The sequence below is a fragment of the Centroberyx gerrardi genome, chromosome 7 (genome assembly GCF_048128805.1).
Source record: "Centroberyx gerrardi isolate f3 chromosome 7, fCenGer3.hap1.cur.20231027, whole genome shotgun sequence".
NCBI lineage: Eukaryota > Metazoa > Chordata > Actinopteri > Beryciformes > Berycidae > Centroberyx > Centroberyx gerrardi.
In genome coordinates, this window is record NC_136003.1 from 15,277,840 (window position 1) to 15,297,121 (window position 19,282).

At 42.6% G+C, this 19,282-nt stretch overlaps 2 protein-coding genes across 2 annotated transcripts; one reads left to right on the forward strand and one right to left on the reverse strand.

The window, feature by feature from the left end:
• Positions 1 to 917: 917 nt before the first annotated feature.
• Positions 918 to 9,842, reverse strand: luc7l3 (LUC7-like 3 pre-mRNA splicing factor). The gene is made up of 11 exons (XM_071913001.2): positions 9,607 to 9,842; positions 8,971 to 9,037; positions 8,817 to 8,856; positions 8,584 to 8,728; positions 8,247 to 8,321; positions 7,003 to 7,107; positions 6,150 to 6,311; positions 4,965 to 5,326; positions 4,071 to 4,249; positions 3,351 to 3,580; positions 918 to 1,563 (listed from the first exon to the last, which is right to left on the reverse strand). Exons 1-10 carry the CDS (start codon positions 9,703 to 9,705, stop codon positions 3,384 to 3,386), a joined length of 1,431 nt encoding a protein of 476 aa, XP_071769102.1. The 5' UTR covers positions 9,706 to 9,842; the 3' UTR covers positions 918 to 1,563; positions 3,351 to 3,383.
• A 2,359-nt stretch (positions 9,843 to 12,201) lies between these two features.
• On the forward strand, positions 12,202 to 19,282 carry ankrd40 (ankyrin repeat domain 40). Its single transcript, XM_071913003.2, has 5 exons — positions 12,202 to 12,702; positions 13,222 to 13,370; positions 13,636 to 14,262; positions 14,966 to 15,147; positions 16,248 to 19,282. Exons 1-5 carry the CDS (start codon positions 12,569 to 12,571, stop codon positions 16,389 to 16,391), a joined length of 1,236 nt encoding a protein of 411 aa, XP_071769104.2. The 5' UTR covers positions 12,202 to 12,568; the 3' UTR covers positions 16,392 to 19,282.

The following is a 19,282-nucleotide window of genomic DNA, read 5'->3' on the forward strand; positions in this document are numbered from 1 at the left end:
GTCCATGTGTGAGAGACCATTAGTATAAGATTTTCTTAACAATAGTGTGGTGGTAACATTGACAACATTTTAGTTTGTTATTACTCAATAAGTACCATAGGACTACCACACGTCTATGGTCGAGTGAACCGAAAATATCGTATTGGATAATGCCACATACACTTTGAGTACTTAGAAAAGTGCTATATAAATGTAATCAATTATTATTAATTATTATTAAGCCTTAGCCGCAGGTCTTGCAACCAGGGAAGCTGAGGTTAGCTCAGCAAGATGTGATACATAAGTGGCCACTTGTTGAGTCCAGACTGGTTGCGGTTTCATTGTTTGCAGCCTAGAGAGCACAGTGGGGTCGCAAAACAAGATTTGTCTGCAATAGGCTGTTAACAGTTTGCATTTTCAACATTGACACCAGAAGTACCAAATTCTCCTCATCAAATTTCAACACATCAATAAACAAGAATCCTGACCTCAAAACCCAAATGACATTAGTGCTAATGTAGTGATATACTAATTTAATGAGGTGGTTTACTGTAATTGCACCATTTATTTAAAAACGTAATTCTGGTAAGATGATGTGATGAGGATACTCCAAGTACTCATAAAGTATCAACAGTCTCAACTACATCTTTGTTGCCAACTCTAAACCCTAATGATGAAAATCAGTGCAAACAAATCTAGAACTGTGTGATAATGAGGATGTGATGTAAATATATTTGGCATTACACTAAATGTTGACGGGCACAGCACAACGCAAACCCATTTAGCTGTAAATGATTTGTCTGACTCACTCCTGTACACAAACATGGCCACAAGAGCAAAAACTATACTCATATGTTTGTACTAACTCATGCTACATTTTTGATGTGTCTATTTTATCTAGCAGACAGTTCCAATGGTGGAAAAACACAACATTCAAGTTTTCACTTTTTTTTTATTCATCAAGACAAACATGGGCATTAAAATCAGAGCGAAATGAAACAAATCTTCATTCAGTCTCCAAAACCTTTTGATCAAAATTAATTCAGTATATTTTACAGTAAGGGGACAAGAGCAATCAATGTGAGCTCTAAGTGGAGGAGAAAAAGAGACACGCCCTAACATTGGACTAACATTGTACATACGCTTTCAACTGACTTTTCAAAAGAAAAAAAGGTCAAGAAGTGAAGTGGAACCTGACAAGCCAAAACAAGCCACAAGTACTGTGTTTTAATTCATTTTCACTAAATGCCAAGAAACAAGGAGAACGTGTAAAGATTCTCAAAAAAGCCATAATGAACTTCCTCTAAGTTTGGTATTTAGGGTGATGTCTAGTTGAGGTCTAGACCAAGTTAAGAAATACATCAGATGAACCACAACTCGCCCGATCCAGCCAAAACAAAAAACAAGTAAAGGAACATGAGAATCAATGTTTTTTTTTCCTCTTTTACACATCTGTGTTCATGTTTTTAAATAAGCCACTACATTTGTGGTTCACCTTGTTTTTAAGCAGCGAAGTGTCAGGTTCAGGGTAAGGATGGGGTGCGCTCTTCCAAATTCTTCCTCCTCCAGATATCCCAGCTTCCCCTGTTGAGCAAAAATGTTCACAAAATGCCATATTAGCAAGGACCCCCCAACAAGTGCTTGTAGCAACAAATGCTGCTAGTGGTGCTACAATACCATCTACCTAAAGACTTCTAGTCAAATATATCCCTCAAATGAGTCACAGAGGAAATGTAGATTATAAACAGAGACACTTTGCTACTGTACAAATGCTATCCATTTACTAGTACAATGGACACCGGCTGTCTTGACTGCACTTGAGCCACAATATCCTGCCATTTTGTAGATATCCTTCAGACTACTTTTAATTGTATGATTTTTATTGTTGGTCTGCACTTAGGGTCAATGTGAGGTAATTCAAAAAGGTCCGGTCATTACCTTGGACCTAAATCTTTAAAATTAGTGCCAACCCGTTTGATATTCCCATGGCCATAGTGACAGTTTCACATGATATATTAGTTGAATCAATTACATTTGAGGTCACACACACACACGCACCATCCTGCCAACTGAACAAATCCTACATAGAATATCCATAAAGAATACTTTCTATTAAAATTATGTTACACTATGGAAAAAAATACATATTAGTGACAATTTAAGCTGTTGGCAAAGGTATATCAAGCGGGCTGACAGTGCAACTCAATATTTTCTGAATTTCTGTCAGTGTCTCATACGTTTGTATTGCACAAGTAACAATTTCTTTCAAAAGATATTTGAAGAATAATAAATAGGGAAAAAAGAAACACCATACAAATAAAATGATAAACAATCAAGCTTTCAAGTTCATGTTCTGGAGAAGTACTTTTTTTTTTTTGACAGGCAACAGCATTCAGAAATGGATGTGGGTAGAGAAAGGAGTACCTGGGGTGAGTACCTGCACAGTTTGAGAGTCAGAGAGTATCCATGATTTTTAATTTGCCTTTTTCTCATGTGGTCTCGCTCACAACACCAACGCTGTGTGAGGTATGGAAGTCAGCTGTAATTCATTCGATAAACCCTACCCTCCAGTTAGTTAGTTACGTTAGGCCCCCGGTGCTATAACACCCCCCAAACACACACTGCATGGCATTATCAGGCACAGTGAGCTGGACAGCAAATCCATGGCATTTGGGAGAAAAGTTATGATTACGTCAAAATAAAAAACGGCTCGTTTTCACATATACCTGAGACGATGGCTACAAGCACGTCTAAAAAGGCTGTGTGTTTGTATATGAGGATGGAAAAAATCCCCAAGATATATATACACATATAGACACACACTGGTTGTAATTTGCTCCATATATGGAATATAGTATGTCAACAAATCAAATTTATCACATATTCCTACTGCCAAGTTAAAAACAAAAAAAGAACAGGTAAATACAGGCAGGAAAAAACGAATTTGACTGGTTTATACTTTTTTTGCCATTTTGTCCACAAAGACAAATATACAGCTATATGTGTCATAAAACCGATACAAAACGAGGGGTACCTCCGGGTATGTTTGCTCAGGGCTACACTGGCCTTTCCCTCTTGGCTTTGTGTGAATGTTTTCTACCTTCTTCTCATTCATCGGGCCTAGTCCTTCATCTTCAGTGCATACTTATGATGCACTATTCGAAAACAGGATAAAGATATATGCATACAGTACATAAGACAAAATCATAGGCATTGAACTGAACGTAAACAGGGTGGGAGAGGTAGGGTGAGAGGGTGGGTGGGGGAGATGGGAGAGGTGGGGGCGTGGGAGAAGGGGAGGAGGGGGGTTGGGGGGTGGGGGGGGGGTTGGGTTGAGAGCCAGGGGGGAGCGAGGAGGAGGGCGCACTTACCTGAGCCTGATCTGAGGTCCTATCAGATCAGTTTTAATTGGACTGAGTGTCACCTTCAGAATGGAGGAGCTCTTGCTGGCCGTTTAGCAGGGGGGAGGAGGCAGAGCCAGCAGCCTCTGTCTCCATAGGTTCCACTTCTGACGAGGCCTTGGCGGCGGCCGCGTCGCCGTCATCAGAGGACTTGTCTTTCTTAGAGCTGCTGCTGCACCTCTCCTCTGTCGCCTTACGGTCTGGGAAAGGTGATAACATGTACACATCAATCAAAAAGTAACTTTTGTAATTGCTGAAACACACATGCCATTAGTTCGCTTTCACCATTTAATGTCACAAAAACAGACATTTTAATCCATTACTCATTTTTCATCAAGTAAAGAAAAAGTCCACTTCCTCATATGTATGTATATATGCATTTCCAGTCACACAGAAAGGTTAATGTTGGATCAATTGGATCAAAAATAAGTGGTGAAAAGGCAGTTCAGTGTGCAAGCTTTAACAATTTTCTCAAAATTTAGACTCAACCCAACACTAAGACCAGATGTGTGTACGTGTCACTGTTCTTACTAGCTCGCCATCTACTGTATATATAAAGTCAGACTGTTGCGAAGCACGAGAGTCAAAGAGGGCATAAAAAAAACGTCTAAACTTCACCTCAAACAAAAGAAGGCCTCTGGACTGCATGTAAAATATACACACAAGCAAAACAGATTCCTATGTCCTCACCTTTGTCTCTAGATGACCGCTCTCTGTCCCTATCCCTGTCTCTGTCCCTGCTGCGGCTGCGATGGCGGTGGGATTTGCGCTCCGAGCTGCGCGACCTCTTCCTCTCGCGACTGCGGGAGCGACGCTTTCTGTCGGGGCGCTCGCGGCTGCGCCTCCTCTCCCTGTCCCTGTCCCGGCTCCTAGAGAAAGGAAGAACAGAATACCTCATGAATATCAAGGCTTTATATTTTTAAATCAAACAAACTTTCAGCCATTTTCCTTGTCAAATAACTGTACAGGCTTTCCACAATATATGAAACCATCATATATATCAAAAGTCACTCATCCTTACAATTTTCATGCAGAAGCACCATTTAGGTATGAGGTATGGTGATGTGGTGGACATATTTATGTTTCCTCAAGGATTGAACTATGTTTTATGCACGACAATCAGTTTGGGGATGTCATTAGTACTAGTGGGAATGATCCCAGCATTGTTTTAAAAAAGGTGTAGTGGTTGCTTTTGGGAGAGGGGCATATGACTAGTTTCCCATGACTGGAAACCTAGTCTTTAAATTGTCAGGTTTTCCACAACATGTGGAAACCTTGCTTACCCTCACCAGTCATTTGTGACAATAAAGGGGGAAAAGTTTTTGTAAAGGCACTTAAGTGAAAATATTTTGATAGCGGTCCTCACTGAAATTAATGGGTACCGTCAGCAGCAGGCTAGCTGTACCCATTAATTTCAACAGGCAATGCTAGCAGTACCAACATGCCATTTTTAGGAAATCTGAAAGGATAAACAATGAACCTTTTCTCCATGTCGTAACAAGTGACAGACAAGGAAAATGAGACTGAATTTCATAAAAATCAAGGTTATCCATTTAATGTACTTGTGAATGTAGTCAGCAATACCTGCTGCGTTTGCGTTCCCTCTCCCTGTCCCTGCTCCTGGACCTCCGGCGTTCACGGGACCTGCTCCTCTTCCTGTCTGATGCCCGGCTGGAGTGGCGGCTGTTGGAGTGGCTCCGCCGCGCTCTCCTCTCCCGCTCTCTGTCTCTGTCCCGGTCCCGTTCTCTGTCTCTCTCCCTCTCCCTCTCACGCTCCCGCTCTCTCTCCTTTTCCTTTTCGCGTTCTTTCTCCCGCTCTTTCTCCTTCTCCTCCTCCTCCTTGCGCTTCTTCTCCCTTTCCTCCCTCTCGCGCTCCCGGTCTTCTCTGTCTCTCTTGCCCGCTGGGCTTTCTCCAACGGGGTCCTCTGAGCGACGACGCAGTTTCTCCTGAGGGTAAATAAGCAAGAGCCCTCCAGGGATAAGCTGACTAATATGGATTAAATCAAAGCTCATTTCAAACATGGTCCAGGTGAAATAGGCCAAATCGTTCATATTGCTTAAAAGCACCAAAATCGGTTTACATGCACAGTTCAATGTCATGAATATTTTCTGAATTGGAGCAGTCAATAAAATGGTACCAATCAGCAGTGGTACCATTACCAGCAGCAGGTTTTCATCCACATCTGCAAAATGACCAAAACATATTTCCCATGTTTCCCATATGTCAGATTGTCATTGATAGTAAAATCGAAACATTCTCCATTCTCCTAAAATGTATTTTCATGGCATTCCTTGGCCATCAAAACATAGGTGTAGACATTTTTCCCCAATCCCATCATGGTCAGTTAAGCAGATATGGAGGAAAACCCATTTGTTGATAATGGCAATAACAAAACATGACTGCAACCATCGATTAGTAAAGTTTTTGTGATGGCTCCAATTCTGAAAATGTTCTGGGAATAAAGGTACACCAATTTTGCTGCTTTTATGTGAATCTGAACTATTCATGTACATTTCACCTGGACTAAATGGTGACAAAAAGAAAAACCTGACATGCATGCCATCTGACAGCCATTTTTTTTTCTTTAAAGATACCTATATCACAAATCCAGCTTTCTACATGGGAACTAAAAAAAGTGTTCCACAATACTGTACTCATCCATACAGGCATATCTTTCAATCTTTGTCCCAGAATGAAAACATGCATCCTACGATTTATACTCTATACCCATCAATCTATGTAGTTTTCATGACATATGTGAGCCGTTACCTTGAGCTCCTCCACAGTGGATTTGATCTTGGCATAGCCCATGTGCTGCTTGCCCATCAGGTGGTCGTCCACACGGGACTGGGCGTCGCCCACAATGAGGAAGGCCCCACACACCTCGCACACCTCCATCTGCTTCTCCTGGGCTGCAAAGCTCTCAATGGTCTAGGATGAAGAGCACATCCCAACAGTATCAACAGCACATCCAAATACATCTTTAGGCAATACTGTCATAAGCACTCAAGCTTTCTCAAACACAAACGATTTTAATTTCTTATTAAGTGAGCTTGGCAAATCCAGAAACACACTTCCAATAAAAAAAACTTAAACAATATTTTTTTTCGTCAAATTCATATTTTAAGCAAAATCATTATTCTGTTTTGCTTGTCCATTTTACAAACAGATGTTGCTTTGACCTGAGGGCAGTGTATGAACCAAATGAAATCAGAATGCCTGACTTGGCTCCCTGTTAATCAGTACGTTTTAGCCACCAATAATGAATATGAGTCATAGGACTGGTGGAATACAGCTTTTAATTTTCAGTCAAATCTCAGTCAACACATCAACTTAAATCAACACCTTGTTTTTATGCTAACTGAGAAAGATTTTACCCAGTTTTGAAACCCTTACATTCATTATGCACCAACAATCGCTAAGAATTGCATGTTTTGGTTCTATTACAAGAGAACCAAGATGCAATTTTCACCTGTTTCTTTGACTAAACTCAGACCAAAGAATCATCTATATATCACCCAAAAAAACAGCAATTTTCCTTTATCTGAACAACGGCAACTATCTTGACCTGCGTCTGTATGACGCCTGAGAGGATTAGCCTCCCTGGAGTTGGCTGACTCACCGAGGGGGTGGAGCTGAGTAGCTCCCTCTCCTCCTTCAGCTGCTCCACCAGCTTCATCATGCCCTGGGCCTCTTCCACACGGCCCTCTGAACCCAGCTCCTCAATCTGGGCCAAAGGAACAGAAAGAAAGACAAGTTAAAAGAGCCATGTTTTATCACTATGCAGTGTAATAAGACTGCTAATTACACTTCTAAGGTGTTAGTGACACCGTAATATGGTCCTATAAGCTTATTTCATGTTATTCAAAGTCATGACTGGATTTAGGGCTATATTCCATGTTGGTAGTTCCAGTTGAGATAAGGCTGTGTAAGTGGAATATGTTGGAGATGTAAGAATTACAGTGTAGCCTAGTTCCAGGACCTTCCAAATTACCATGACAAAAATGCACTAATCAATTAAATTGCATGTATGACGTATGGCGGCAATTCCAGGGCTTAAAGCAAAAAAACACTCTGAGCCTGAAATGTTCCTGACTGATCCGTGTGCGATAGGTATCGCACACGGATTTGTAATATACATATTACAAATCCGTGTGCACAGTCTACTAATCCGCGGGCATGGTTTAGGACTCCGTGCGCACTGATTACTAATTCGAGGGCACGGTTTACTAATCCATGCCCACGGTTTACTATTTACTACTATAGTAAACCGTGTGCATGGAGCCATGCGCGGTTTACTAATGGTGCCCGTATGGATTTCCACATCAATTATTTTTTTCTTACCAGGTGACCCCTGGGGAGCTCTGTAGAAAACAGCCAAAGCAATGCCACATTTTTATGCTGAATAACGATTGTAAATTGTGAAAGACAGATCACGTTCAGGTCTGTCATTGCTACTGGAGCGGCAGCTGTACTATCGCTCCCGGTGTGGTCAGATATCATAGTGCGCGCATAGTGGCGCTGTGTCTGGGATTGACCTCATGTGGAAAGAGCACTTTCTTTCTGCTGGTTGAGCACACAGTGCAGAACAACACCCGGTTCCCTTAATTTGTCGCACCAAGTGTCAAACGGTTTCCCGTCTCCACCCGTTTATTCAATCCATACCTATCGCCGTTTGTTTTTTACTCCTCTCTCAGTGACGCGTGTATCTTCACCAGCTTTCATAAACTCCGTTTCCATATTTTAGCTGTGCTACACTACGGAATTGGAAAATAGTTTGTGAATCTTAAACGTCCATATGCCGGAAATCCGGCACCTGGCCGGAGGTCTTTAAGCCCTGCAATTCACATTTCACACATCACAAACCTGTACAACTAGGTCCTCAATCTTCTCAGTCAGAACTTGGATTTTCTCTTCGTTCTTTCCTGATGGACCAGGCCCCTGTAGACATAACAAATATATACTCAGGTTAAGGGTAAGCATGCTGAGCAAGTTCGTTTCTGACACATGATTTACAATGCATTCTAAAATGACACAGACTTGCTGAACAACTACATTTTCTTGATCCCTCAGACCAAGCTTTGCCTATTTTCCTTACTGATGCCTTGCGAGTTTCATTTTCAAAAGCATTGCATTAATAAGGACCGATTCATGTGGAATGTCCCCAAAGCCTGAACATGAAATAAGACTAGCTGGCACCTACCCCTGCATTCTGCTGAGCCTGGGACAGGGCCAGGCGTGCGTGCCCTCTACGAATCCTCCTCTCCACCTCTGCCAGGAGGGACTGCAGGTAGCGCAGGAAGTCCCGCTCATAGCCCTCCTTCATGAACCGAGAGCTCTTCTCATACCTGGACAGAATGGGGTAGAAACAGGTTATTGAATAGGAACATGAACACACACATGCACATGGTTTCTACAATCATAATTAGAACTTACGTTTTCCTAAGGTTTTCATCATGGATTTTCTCGCAAGGACCTAGAAAAAAATACAACATTCCATCAGTTTCAAAGTACGAAGCATGCATACACTGGCTGCTAATGTGCTGGAAACAAATTACTCAAAAAATACATGCTCAGGTTCTTTACTTACCCAAGTCAGAGCGGGTGTTTGTGAACAGCTCTGCTGGACAAAAGCCACACAGATAGTATCGGCAGACCTAGTTCAGGAGAGAGGTAATTGTATTATTTTTCCTAATTTCAATTAAAGTTCGTCACTCAGCAGACTAAGAAGTCAGTTAACCTTACGTTAAAGACAACACATGAGGTTTACAAATCGTATGTATGGTCTAAGATCAGTGTGTTATATTGTGTGTGATTCTGACAGGTACTGAGTCAGTGAAAAGGTGTGTTTCAGTTACCAGCCCTATCAGTTAGCTCCACAAAACGAAACGTTGATTTGAAAGCTACTTAATGTTAGCTTAAAATAACTAAAGGAATCTGCGGCTAGCACCATAGCGCGAGTTAATGACGTACAGGCCTTCGCGTGCAAGCTACCTTGCTAGCAATGATTAGCGTTAGCTTTCCAAGGCAACACTTTTATTCCTCGAACAAAGTAACAGCTTATTAGCTCTCAAGAAGCTAACCCTACGAATTGTGTGCGTAACCACTGGAATCTGAACTAAAAATAGGGGGCTTAAATTATAACTCTAATGCAAAATATTGTCATTTTACAATGCGTGTAGCTTACGTTAGCTTATCAAACTGGCTAGGCTAGATGCTAACTTACGGTCTCGTGGTCCCATCGTACGTTGCATCGCTTCTCGTCGGGGGCCAAGTTTCTATCTCGGCCCATCAACTCATCGAGTAACTGGGCTGCAGAAAGCATTTTTACCTTAAAACTCTAACTTAGAGTATCCTGAACTCTCTTGTGTGGCTAGTTCACACCATCTATTGCGCGCAAAAGTATTTCTGATCAAAATGGCAGCATCCAAATGCACTAACAACAACGTCCAACCAACCAGCCAGCTCCTTTAGCCTCTGAACCGGAAGTAGAATGTTAGTTTGTTGTTATCACACAGAGGACTGCCGACTTGTCAGAGGGTGGGTGGCATGTAGGACCATGGATGTGTTGCTGGTGGTGATCCTCAGAGATGATCCTGAGTACTAGTCCTACTCTATTTTGATGTCCTTTGCTCTAAAGCCGAGAGTGAATCTACTCAATGTAGGCCTAGGCCCTTGGAGTAGTGTTTCAAAAGGTGGGGTCCTGGGACCCCAAGAATAGATCTCCCTTGAGGGGTTTCCAGGGGGTAGCCAACAAAATCTGAATATTTTAAATTCCTTATTATTTCACTTACTTGAACTTAGCAGAGAGTGAACAAGAACGGCTATTTTGGTTTCACCTTCCTCAGTGTCATCTCTAATTACAGCAGACAGCTGTGCAATTCAAAATCATATCTAATGACGTGTTGTCAGTTGAGAGGAAATCTTACCAAATAAGGGTCCAAAGCCTATACATATATCATCATGAAACAATTTGGGAACCCCTCCAATAGAATATGGTTTTCTCTCACCAGTCATATAGATTTGTCTGGGATAGCTTAGTTAACTTGTAAATCACGTCAAAATCTGACAGAAGGTGAGGTGGAGAGACATACTTATCTTGCCTACACCTCTGTTGACAAAATACATACCATAAGCAACTATAGAAAACTATTCAACATGGTCTGGGCTTGAAAAGTGAGGATTGTATCACTTAAATAAAATTACTTTTTGTGATTCAAGAATAGGAATGGAAACTGTCTCATTCAATGCTATTTGATTATTAAAATATGATTTTCCTTGATCTTGACAGCTCATCTCAAAACTTATGTAGGCTAAACAGTAGGCTTCAAGAGGCAAAAGTCTACTTTTGTAGAATAATAACCTGAAAGTATTTTTTGTGAAATTCCCCATCAGTTCAACCTTTACCTATGCTACCCTGCTTAGGAAACTTAGGAAACATTTGCCAATAAAGATCCAAAAGGACCCAAACCAAAACCAAAAGTGTGTCATATTGGCTATTCCAAAAATAACTCCATGACTATGGTGGTGACATGAGAGTAGCTACTTAAAACAAGGCAAACAGGTGGAATGGAAAACAAATTCCATGATTGTTTGATGTATGATCAACAAAGACTATTCATATACCATTCATCCATGTGAGACAATAGAGGCATGAAAAAAAACACACAAGTTTTAGAATATCTATGGCTAAAAAAACACATTACTTGAATTGTTTATGGCACCTTAAATATTAGTACAAGTTGAACAAGAAGGTAATCTCTTGGCCTGTGTATATCATGTAGGCCTAGATGTCTCATTTGTGATGATGAACCATGAAAGCTGTCCAAATTTCCACCTCCTCTCCTCTCTCTCTTCTCTTCTCTCTTCCTTGTCTTCCCCCAGTTACTTCCTGGTAAGAGATGAGCAGTGAGGCAGCGGAGGACAGGAACAGATGCTTTGGGACACAGCCCGTGTGTTAGCCAGGCAGAGGAGGACATCTCACTTATCAACAAATTATGACATGCATGGGGTCATGGGGCTTGAACCTTGGCCTTCTGATTGAAGGATGTCCCTCTATTGTGCTCCCCAAAATGGCAAGCAAGAGATGCTGGGCATGGCTTCACACAAGAAAAGCATGCACTGCAGCACTGTGAGCTACACCCCCCTGGTTTTAAAGCTGTACCATAGCATTAAGTAGAGCAAAGGTTTTCCTCCCTACCAACCCTTTCTTAAAACTCATGCCAACCAAGACACTTTTTTCACCCTGTGCAATAGTTTTGAGATAATAGGCATTTTGATAGCATTTATTAACAATGAATGTCCGTGCAATTGAATGAGAAATCAACCCATTTCCCCTTAAAAAACAACTGCAGATCCTTCCAAATCGCTCTCATGGAGCAAAATGGAAAGGTTTGTGTGCAGCGTGTGATAATGATTACAAAATGGTCCGGTTAACCATGAAGATGGCACAGAAACCTTACAAACTGGTTATCCTAATAGGCTACTTATCCACTGGATGGCGACAGATAACCCAGCAACACGTGTGTGTGTGTGTGTGTGTGTGTGTGGGTGTGTGCGTGTGTGTGTGTGTGTGTGTGTGTGTGTTAACAGTAATTTGACATTCATTTCACCGGTTTAATTGTACAAAAACAAGGGATGACAGGGGCAGTACCACACGATTTCACATAAAGTTAGTGAATGATGTTACAAGACGTGTGAGGTCAATTTCCCAACCGAGAGTGTTCAGATGGGAACTAACAGTTGTGTTCATCGTTGTTACATCTAAACATGCCCCCCGATGAGGCGGTGGTGTTTTTGGCAGCCCACCGACGGAGCACTGACACCATTGAATGATTTCATTTTACGCAGACTGAGGATAGTGCTGGCAGCGCATTTGCGTGTTACTAATGCGTGGACTAACAATATAAATAAACCGCGAAGACGGATTAGCCAGCTGCCTGTATAAACGTCGAAGGATCCGACCATCAACAAGAAGTTGCGTTAGCCGAAGCGTTTTGCTGCCACAAGCTAGCAGTCTGTAAAGCTAGGTAGCCGGGAAGCTAATGTTAACTGTCGATTTACTAGTCTATTTTTAGTGTAACCGAGTGCCATCGGTAGGAAAATAATTAGGCGATTAGTATTGACGACTTAAACCGACAGGTATTTATATCTCCTATGATCCCACTACGCTAGTCGTCTGTACCAAAATGTCCACTACTTCGTTGGATAAGGAATTGCAGGAGCGACTGAGAGAGGCGTCTGCCATCGGGGATATTGACGAAGTGCGGACATTGGTGGAGAGTGGAGTAAATGTCAACTCACAGAACGAAATAAATGGATGGTAAGTGTTTAAACTAGTAACTGCGGCCTTCGCTATGCCAGGCGCAAGCCGACAAGTGTTAGTTTGCTTCACAGCTTTGTGATGATGTACTTTTCTGACCAAAATATTGACAGTATTGTCTGAAACTTGCTGCGACCGAGAGCTCTGAGCTGTCATTGCTGCCAGACGCGGCGATGCAGGGATTAAAACAGGTCTCTGTTATCCTATTACTCAGAGGCAAGCTTGTTTATCAGCCTGACCTGACACTTTTATCTGGCTTATGGAAGCAGTGCATGCATTCCTTTTTAGGTATGCATTGGGTTTGCTCAAAGGAAAGTGCAAATTTCCATGCTATCTCAATAAAACAGGAGTGACCATGGAATGAAATTAAATGTGAATTGCACGTGGCTGCTGCTGTTATGAAACTGACTTAACAAGTATATATCTAAACTTTATAATTTGGTAGTCATAGTCATTTTCACAGTCTTTTTTATTCTTGTGCTGAAGTGTTATTCTCTTCCCATTTCTCCCACCATTCAGGACATGCCTTCACTGGGCATGCAAGAGGAACCATAAGCATATAGTGTCCTACTTAATCAATTCTGGAGCAGACAAAGAGATCCTCACGGCTAAGGACGAGTTGGCCTCACAGCTCACGTCCAAACCAGAGATCAAACGACTGCTTGGAGGTAAGCTACACATTTCTCAGTCATTTGTTTCCTGTTCCTGTCATTTAATGAATTTTGTCCTTAGTTGTTGGGCATTTTTCAGTTGTATATAACTATGGCAGTGATATACTTGCTTGTAACATATGGGCTGTAGCCTTGGGTGTTGAAAGCATAAGTTTATCTGGAGCTGTTAATGCTTCTGATAGAGAAAGCTAACTTGGTTGCTGTTATAAACTGTTATGTTTCTCAGAAATAATCCTCTTTTTGATGCACATAATTATCACAGTTGAGGTGGAGGACGTGCCTGAAGTCAAGGAGCCTGAGTTGCCAATCATCCCCAACTACCTGTCCAACCCTCCCTTCATGTACAGCAAGATGGACAACAAGTCAGAGGTCATCCTGGCCCAGCACCTTACGCAGAACGGCTCCGGCGACCACGCCGAGGACACGCAGAGCGATTCAGCCTCCCTTTCCCCCACCCACGAGCCTCAGCAGCCGCAGAGCCTGGTCCCTGACCCCCCCACCACCCACAGCCAGGGCCAGGTGGGGGCTTTCATCCCCGTGGCCGAGCAGAACGGTGTAGCGTCCGGCCCGGCCTCCTCCCACCACCACTCTGCTGTTAACTGCGCTTTGCCCATGGACCTGTCGGTTGAGCCCCACCTAGTCAACCATGCCGACTACCCTCATGCGGTGGCCCACAACGGGGCCGTGTGCTCACCTCCGTTGGCCTCCCCGAGCCCCAGCCCGGCCAGCAGCAGTGGGAGCCAGGTCCAGGCCCCAGTGGCAAGCACTAACCCTACTGTGAACAGGCAGCAGTCCATCCCGCAGCAGCTGAGCTACGGCCAGGCCGGAGGGCCCTTGCCAGCCTTCCAGCCTTTCTTCTTCACCAGCACATTCCCTGTCAACGTGCAAGGTGAGAGAGAAAGCATGTGTTTTGATGTTTCTAAAGCTCCTGGCAGACTGGTGGGTTTTGGCTGTATTTGGTTATGATTTTACCGCCCCAGACAAATTCTTTGGTTGTAAACGATGGTCAGCAGTCTCACGCCATTCATTGTGACATGGGAATGATGGATTAACCCTGCACAAAAGTTCTGGCAGTGTCAGAAATGTTAGGTTTGGCTGGTTTTACAACGTGGTTACGCCTGTTCAGGTGAGTGACCAGCAAGAACACAGCAGGCATGACGGCATCCTGGTGTGCCTGTATAGATATAAACAACAAACATGTCAAATCAGAAAAGGTTGCTTGCGGATGCAGGTGCAGCCTCATTGCTGAATATGAAGATTGAACAGACACAATCTTTCACACAGAGGCATGAACATCTCGCACAGTCCATCCCATCTCTCAATCTGACATGCAGTAAACGCAAAAGATGATCAAAATAGCGTGGGCGGCTTAAGTATTTCAAAAGTGGTGGTGGAATTCAAGCATGACCCAGAGTAAGTATTTCTATCGTGTGTATGAGTTCTCTTGAACACCTATTGTAACTTGGACCTTGAGACTTGCTGATGCAGTATTTAGATCAAATGAATAAAGTGGTCTATTGATTGTTCCCTTGGGCTAGTATGTCCATCATATTGTTTAAAAGTATGCCTAACGCTTTGGTCCTTCTCTCCAGAGTTGGTACTGAAGGTACGCATCCAGAACCCCAACGCGCGGGAGAACGACTTCATTGAAGTGGAGCTCGACCGCCAGGAGCTGACCTACCGCTCCCTCCTGAGGGTCTGTTGCCGCGAGTTGGACATCAGCGCCGAGCACGTGGAGAAGATCCGCAAGCTGCCCAACACCATGCTAAGAAAGGTATGGGAAAGAAGCCCCACACACACACACGCACAAACTATGCACAAGTTGCAGTAGCTGTCCAGTATCACGTTCACGCTGGGGAACACTTTTGTGTACGTAGCAGGAATACACACACACATAGCAGCTTATACACACACACACATACATACACACACACACACACACACACACACACTCACAAAGACGCATAGCTTATAACCATCCAACAATATTCTTACTCTATGGCCATTTGGAGCTTGATCTTTCAACTTATATCAACTTATTTCATTCTTGTTCATTTTCCATATCAATATTAATTGTTAGACAGTTACACTTGAAATATAACATTATGGCAAGTTCATTAAATATTTTTGAACACTGAGGATTGGCAGTTCTGAACAGCCTTAGCTTTACAATGCATTTGTATCAGGACAACGGAACTACTCCTTGGCTTGTATTGCAAACATATGACCTTTTGTATTGAGTGAGACAAAAAACTTGAATGGAGTATGCCAAGCAGTCTGGTGAAAGAATGTTGCCCATCCTGTAGTGTCATGGGTGTATTGAAATAGTTTTGCCCTTCAGTCTGTCCATCTGTCCGTCTGACTCTCTACCTCCCCCTCTCTCTGACTCATGCATGCATGCAGAATATGCCACTTTCTCCTGTCCGTATTCCCAAAGTCTCTTAATTGGGTTGTTTTTGACTCACTTTACCCTCCCACTGAAACCTCCCTCACCCCTCGTGTGTTATTTGTGTCATCATTATTCACAGTTTCCGACAAATAATGACACTGAAAATAGCGCCTGGTCCTTTGAACAATGTGACTGTAAATGTGAAGCACAAGCTGTTTGGTTGTACTTCTCAGCCTCAGATCAGCGCTAATTAATGGCTGAATTCCCCTTCTCTACTTTCTGCTGTTAGAGGTAGAATGATCATTATTCACCGTGTCTACTGCACACATACTGGGAACTTTTTTCGGTGATGCAGTAACTACTGTGTGTTCCACCATGTTGTGTGGAAAATTTAACATGACGATTTCCCTATACTGTTAATGAGTGTTGTTGTATCTGTATAAGCTGAGAAGTTGCTTTAAATGTGACTTCCTTTTCCTGTCCAGGACAAGGATGTGGCACGGCTGCAGGACTTCCAGGAGCTGGAGGTCGTGCTGGAGAAGGCAGAGGGCCTGTCCCTCTTCTCTGGGGCCGGGGGCCTCACCGACAGACCCTGCTACAACATGAAGGCCTCCCGCCTCACCTACTAGAGCTGCCATGGAGCCCGTAGTCGCCCTTGTTCTAACGGGTTTCTTTAGCTACCCCCGAGCAACCGTCATGAGTTGCCCTTCCAGGCCCCTCGCTGCAGTTCTGTTTGGCTTTGGTGTTTTGCCAATTTCTTAACCGGGATTCTTTTTCCAAGTTCTGTAGCTATTGTCCTCCTCCTCCCGTCCTCCTCCGGCCCTCCTGCCGCTTTAGTGTACCCAACCAGCGCTAAGCAATTACTCATGCATGGTGTCCTCAGTTATGTGCGGAAGTATTTGGGCCTCTCTTTCCCTTGCTCCCCCTCTCTCTTTTTCTCTTTCTCTCCTCCCACTGCACTTTGTGCCAAGGCTCCAGTGGGACGTTAGAGGGGGGCAGTGGCTCGTCTTCCTTGTTGACTGGACTTGAATGGGACTCTGCAATAGCCTTACGTGGACACATCCCTATACTAACCGTGGACTATGGTCAAGGACAAAAACGGTCTGATAAGACCAAGAGGAGAGGATGATAGGAAGGATTTGCATAACTCTAACTGAAGTTCATCATGAGTCCACAGCATAGGACTAAGTTGCAGCACAGTGGACTTGCACACAGCAACTTGTATTACTAGCAAACTGACCGATAGAACGTTATCAGATATTTCAGCTGGCATACACAGTCATACACACATGCATACATGCTGTAGGCATAAACCTTAGTGTCTTTCCTGCGGAGGTTATCCATTATTGGCCTAATTGTAAGTGGGGGAGGTCACTCCCTACCAGGTGAGATTTAAGTGTCTTTGGACCTATGTTACTTCTGTTTGTTGACACACACATGCTTTAATCTATATCCACCTAAAGATGGACAGATTTTAAGTAGATATTTTGGTTTCTCCACAGATTCAAATCAATCAATTCTACACTGTGGAAAATAAATAATTGGTACTGTTCTGTGGGATTAGTTCTGCTTTTGTGCATTTTAATGTAAAATTACTTGGCAAAATACAAGACTAATAATTTTAATCGTAGAGGTAAACGTGCAGCAACTTGGAGCAGGAGCAGTCCTTTCATTTTCTACAATGAGTTATCACTTCTGCTTCGCAGGGTGTGCTATTCTGTTCTTTCAGCATAACACTTAATGAAACATCTGTCAACTGTGAATTTAATTTTTGTAAAAGTTATATTGATACTTATTTATATACTTATACGGTGAGACCCTTCAATGCACTTTAGGGTAACTAGGCTTGAATCCCAGCTAAAGTGGTGAATGAGGCTCTCCCTTAATTTAGCATATAAGTTTAGCCTTCTCCCCCTGAACATTTTCAGTTGCTATACTTGTATTTAACTGTGATTAGAATCAAAACCAAATACTAATCTAGCCAGCAAAGATAAGTTGTGCAGAAAAAACTATCTGTAGTTTAGGGGGAAAAAAAGCAACTTTGTTTTCAAATGAAGGGGAAAGAAGTAAGATATAGCAAAGGGCATGATGGTTTGTTTCATTGGTGACACTTGGTTTGACGATTGAGTGCTTCCTTGAACCTCCACACTATTCCAAATTAATATTCCTGAAATGATGATCTTTGTTGCACTGTATGTCACCTCAGTTTAAATGTAGGCTATCTACAGTATATTGTGATGAGAATACTTTATTGAGATTTTTTTACACTGAAAGCAACACAAAACATTGTGTACTCCCATCAGTTTGGTTGTCAAGTCCAATATAGTACTGATATTTAATTTTGTGAGAAGAATAATTTTTGGTTTGCTACAATGTTTTCTACTTGGTAGCTTAATCGGAATTGTCGCCGTCTGACTTACGATGGAGAGTGCGTTGACAAGACAACTATGGACACTGACATCAGAAGGAATCATTCTTGTATACTAAGACTGTAACTGGTACAGAACAGGTCAAGAGGCACAGCCATGCTGTGTCGGATGGGAATGCTTTTTACGCTGCTTTCATGTCAACACAGTTGACCAACGAGGAAGCCTAAGACCTTAATATGTTCCTTTAATTCTCAATGCTGGCTCGTTTCAGTTAAGCGGTGCAGTAGACGGCCACTACACATTCTACAATCAACCGTTTCTAACCCAGTGGTCATTGTTTACTGTTCAAATGTATACCTTAAGCTCTTACTGTATTCGTATGTTTTATGATATATTTTTTATTAATTTGTATATTTTTTAACGAGCTAAGCCTGTCGTGTATGTGTCAAAGTCTACTATCGTGTGAGCGAGAGTTCAAAGATGGGAGCTGAAGCCAAGTGCACTGTGGGGGGAAAAGAATGTGTTTCCAGAAAGATTTACGGTGAGGAAAGTGTCAAAATGGTTTATCAGGAGTGCTTATTTTATGTTCCCAACCATGTTAAATGCTTTATTAAGTGACGTCGTGCCACACGTGGAAGGCGGCAGCCTGGTTGAGAAAGCGGGACAATGTGGTAGAATCGCCTCTGGCCATTTTGCGGGCCGGACAACTGAGAGCACCATGTTTGTTAAAGGTTTTTATGGAATCCTCTTTGATTCTGTGGAAAGGAGATGACTAACATTGTATTTGTTGGGTTGCTTATTGTTCTAGAAGAAGCAGAATACAGTTTGACTTAACCTATGCATTCAGAGTCTGATATTTTTATATACGTCCTGTGTACTTGTAGAAATAATCTTAGGCACTGTTAAACCTGTGTTTTTGGTTCTGGAGACCTGTATCTGTTCTTTGATAAAGCATGGTGAATTACTTGATCACTTCCCTCCTTTTTCTCTCACACTGTAAAATTAATTAAGAGACATGTTTCAGCTGAGAGCCACTAGAGGGAGTAGAAGAGCAACAGTGGAGTGAGCCACATACCAGAGGGTCTGCTTATTTGATGTGATAATGCAACAGCAGTCATCTCAGGCCTGTTACTTATAGAATATCACAATTA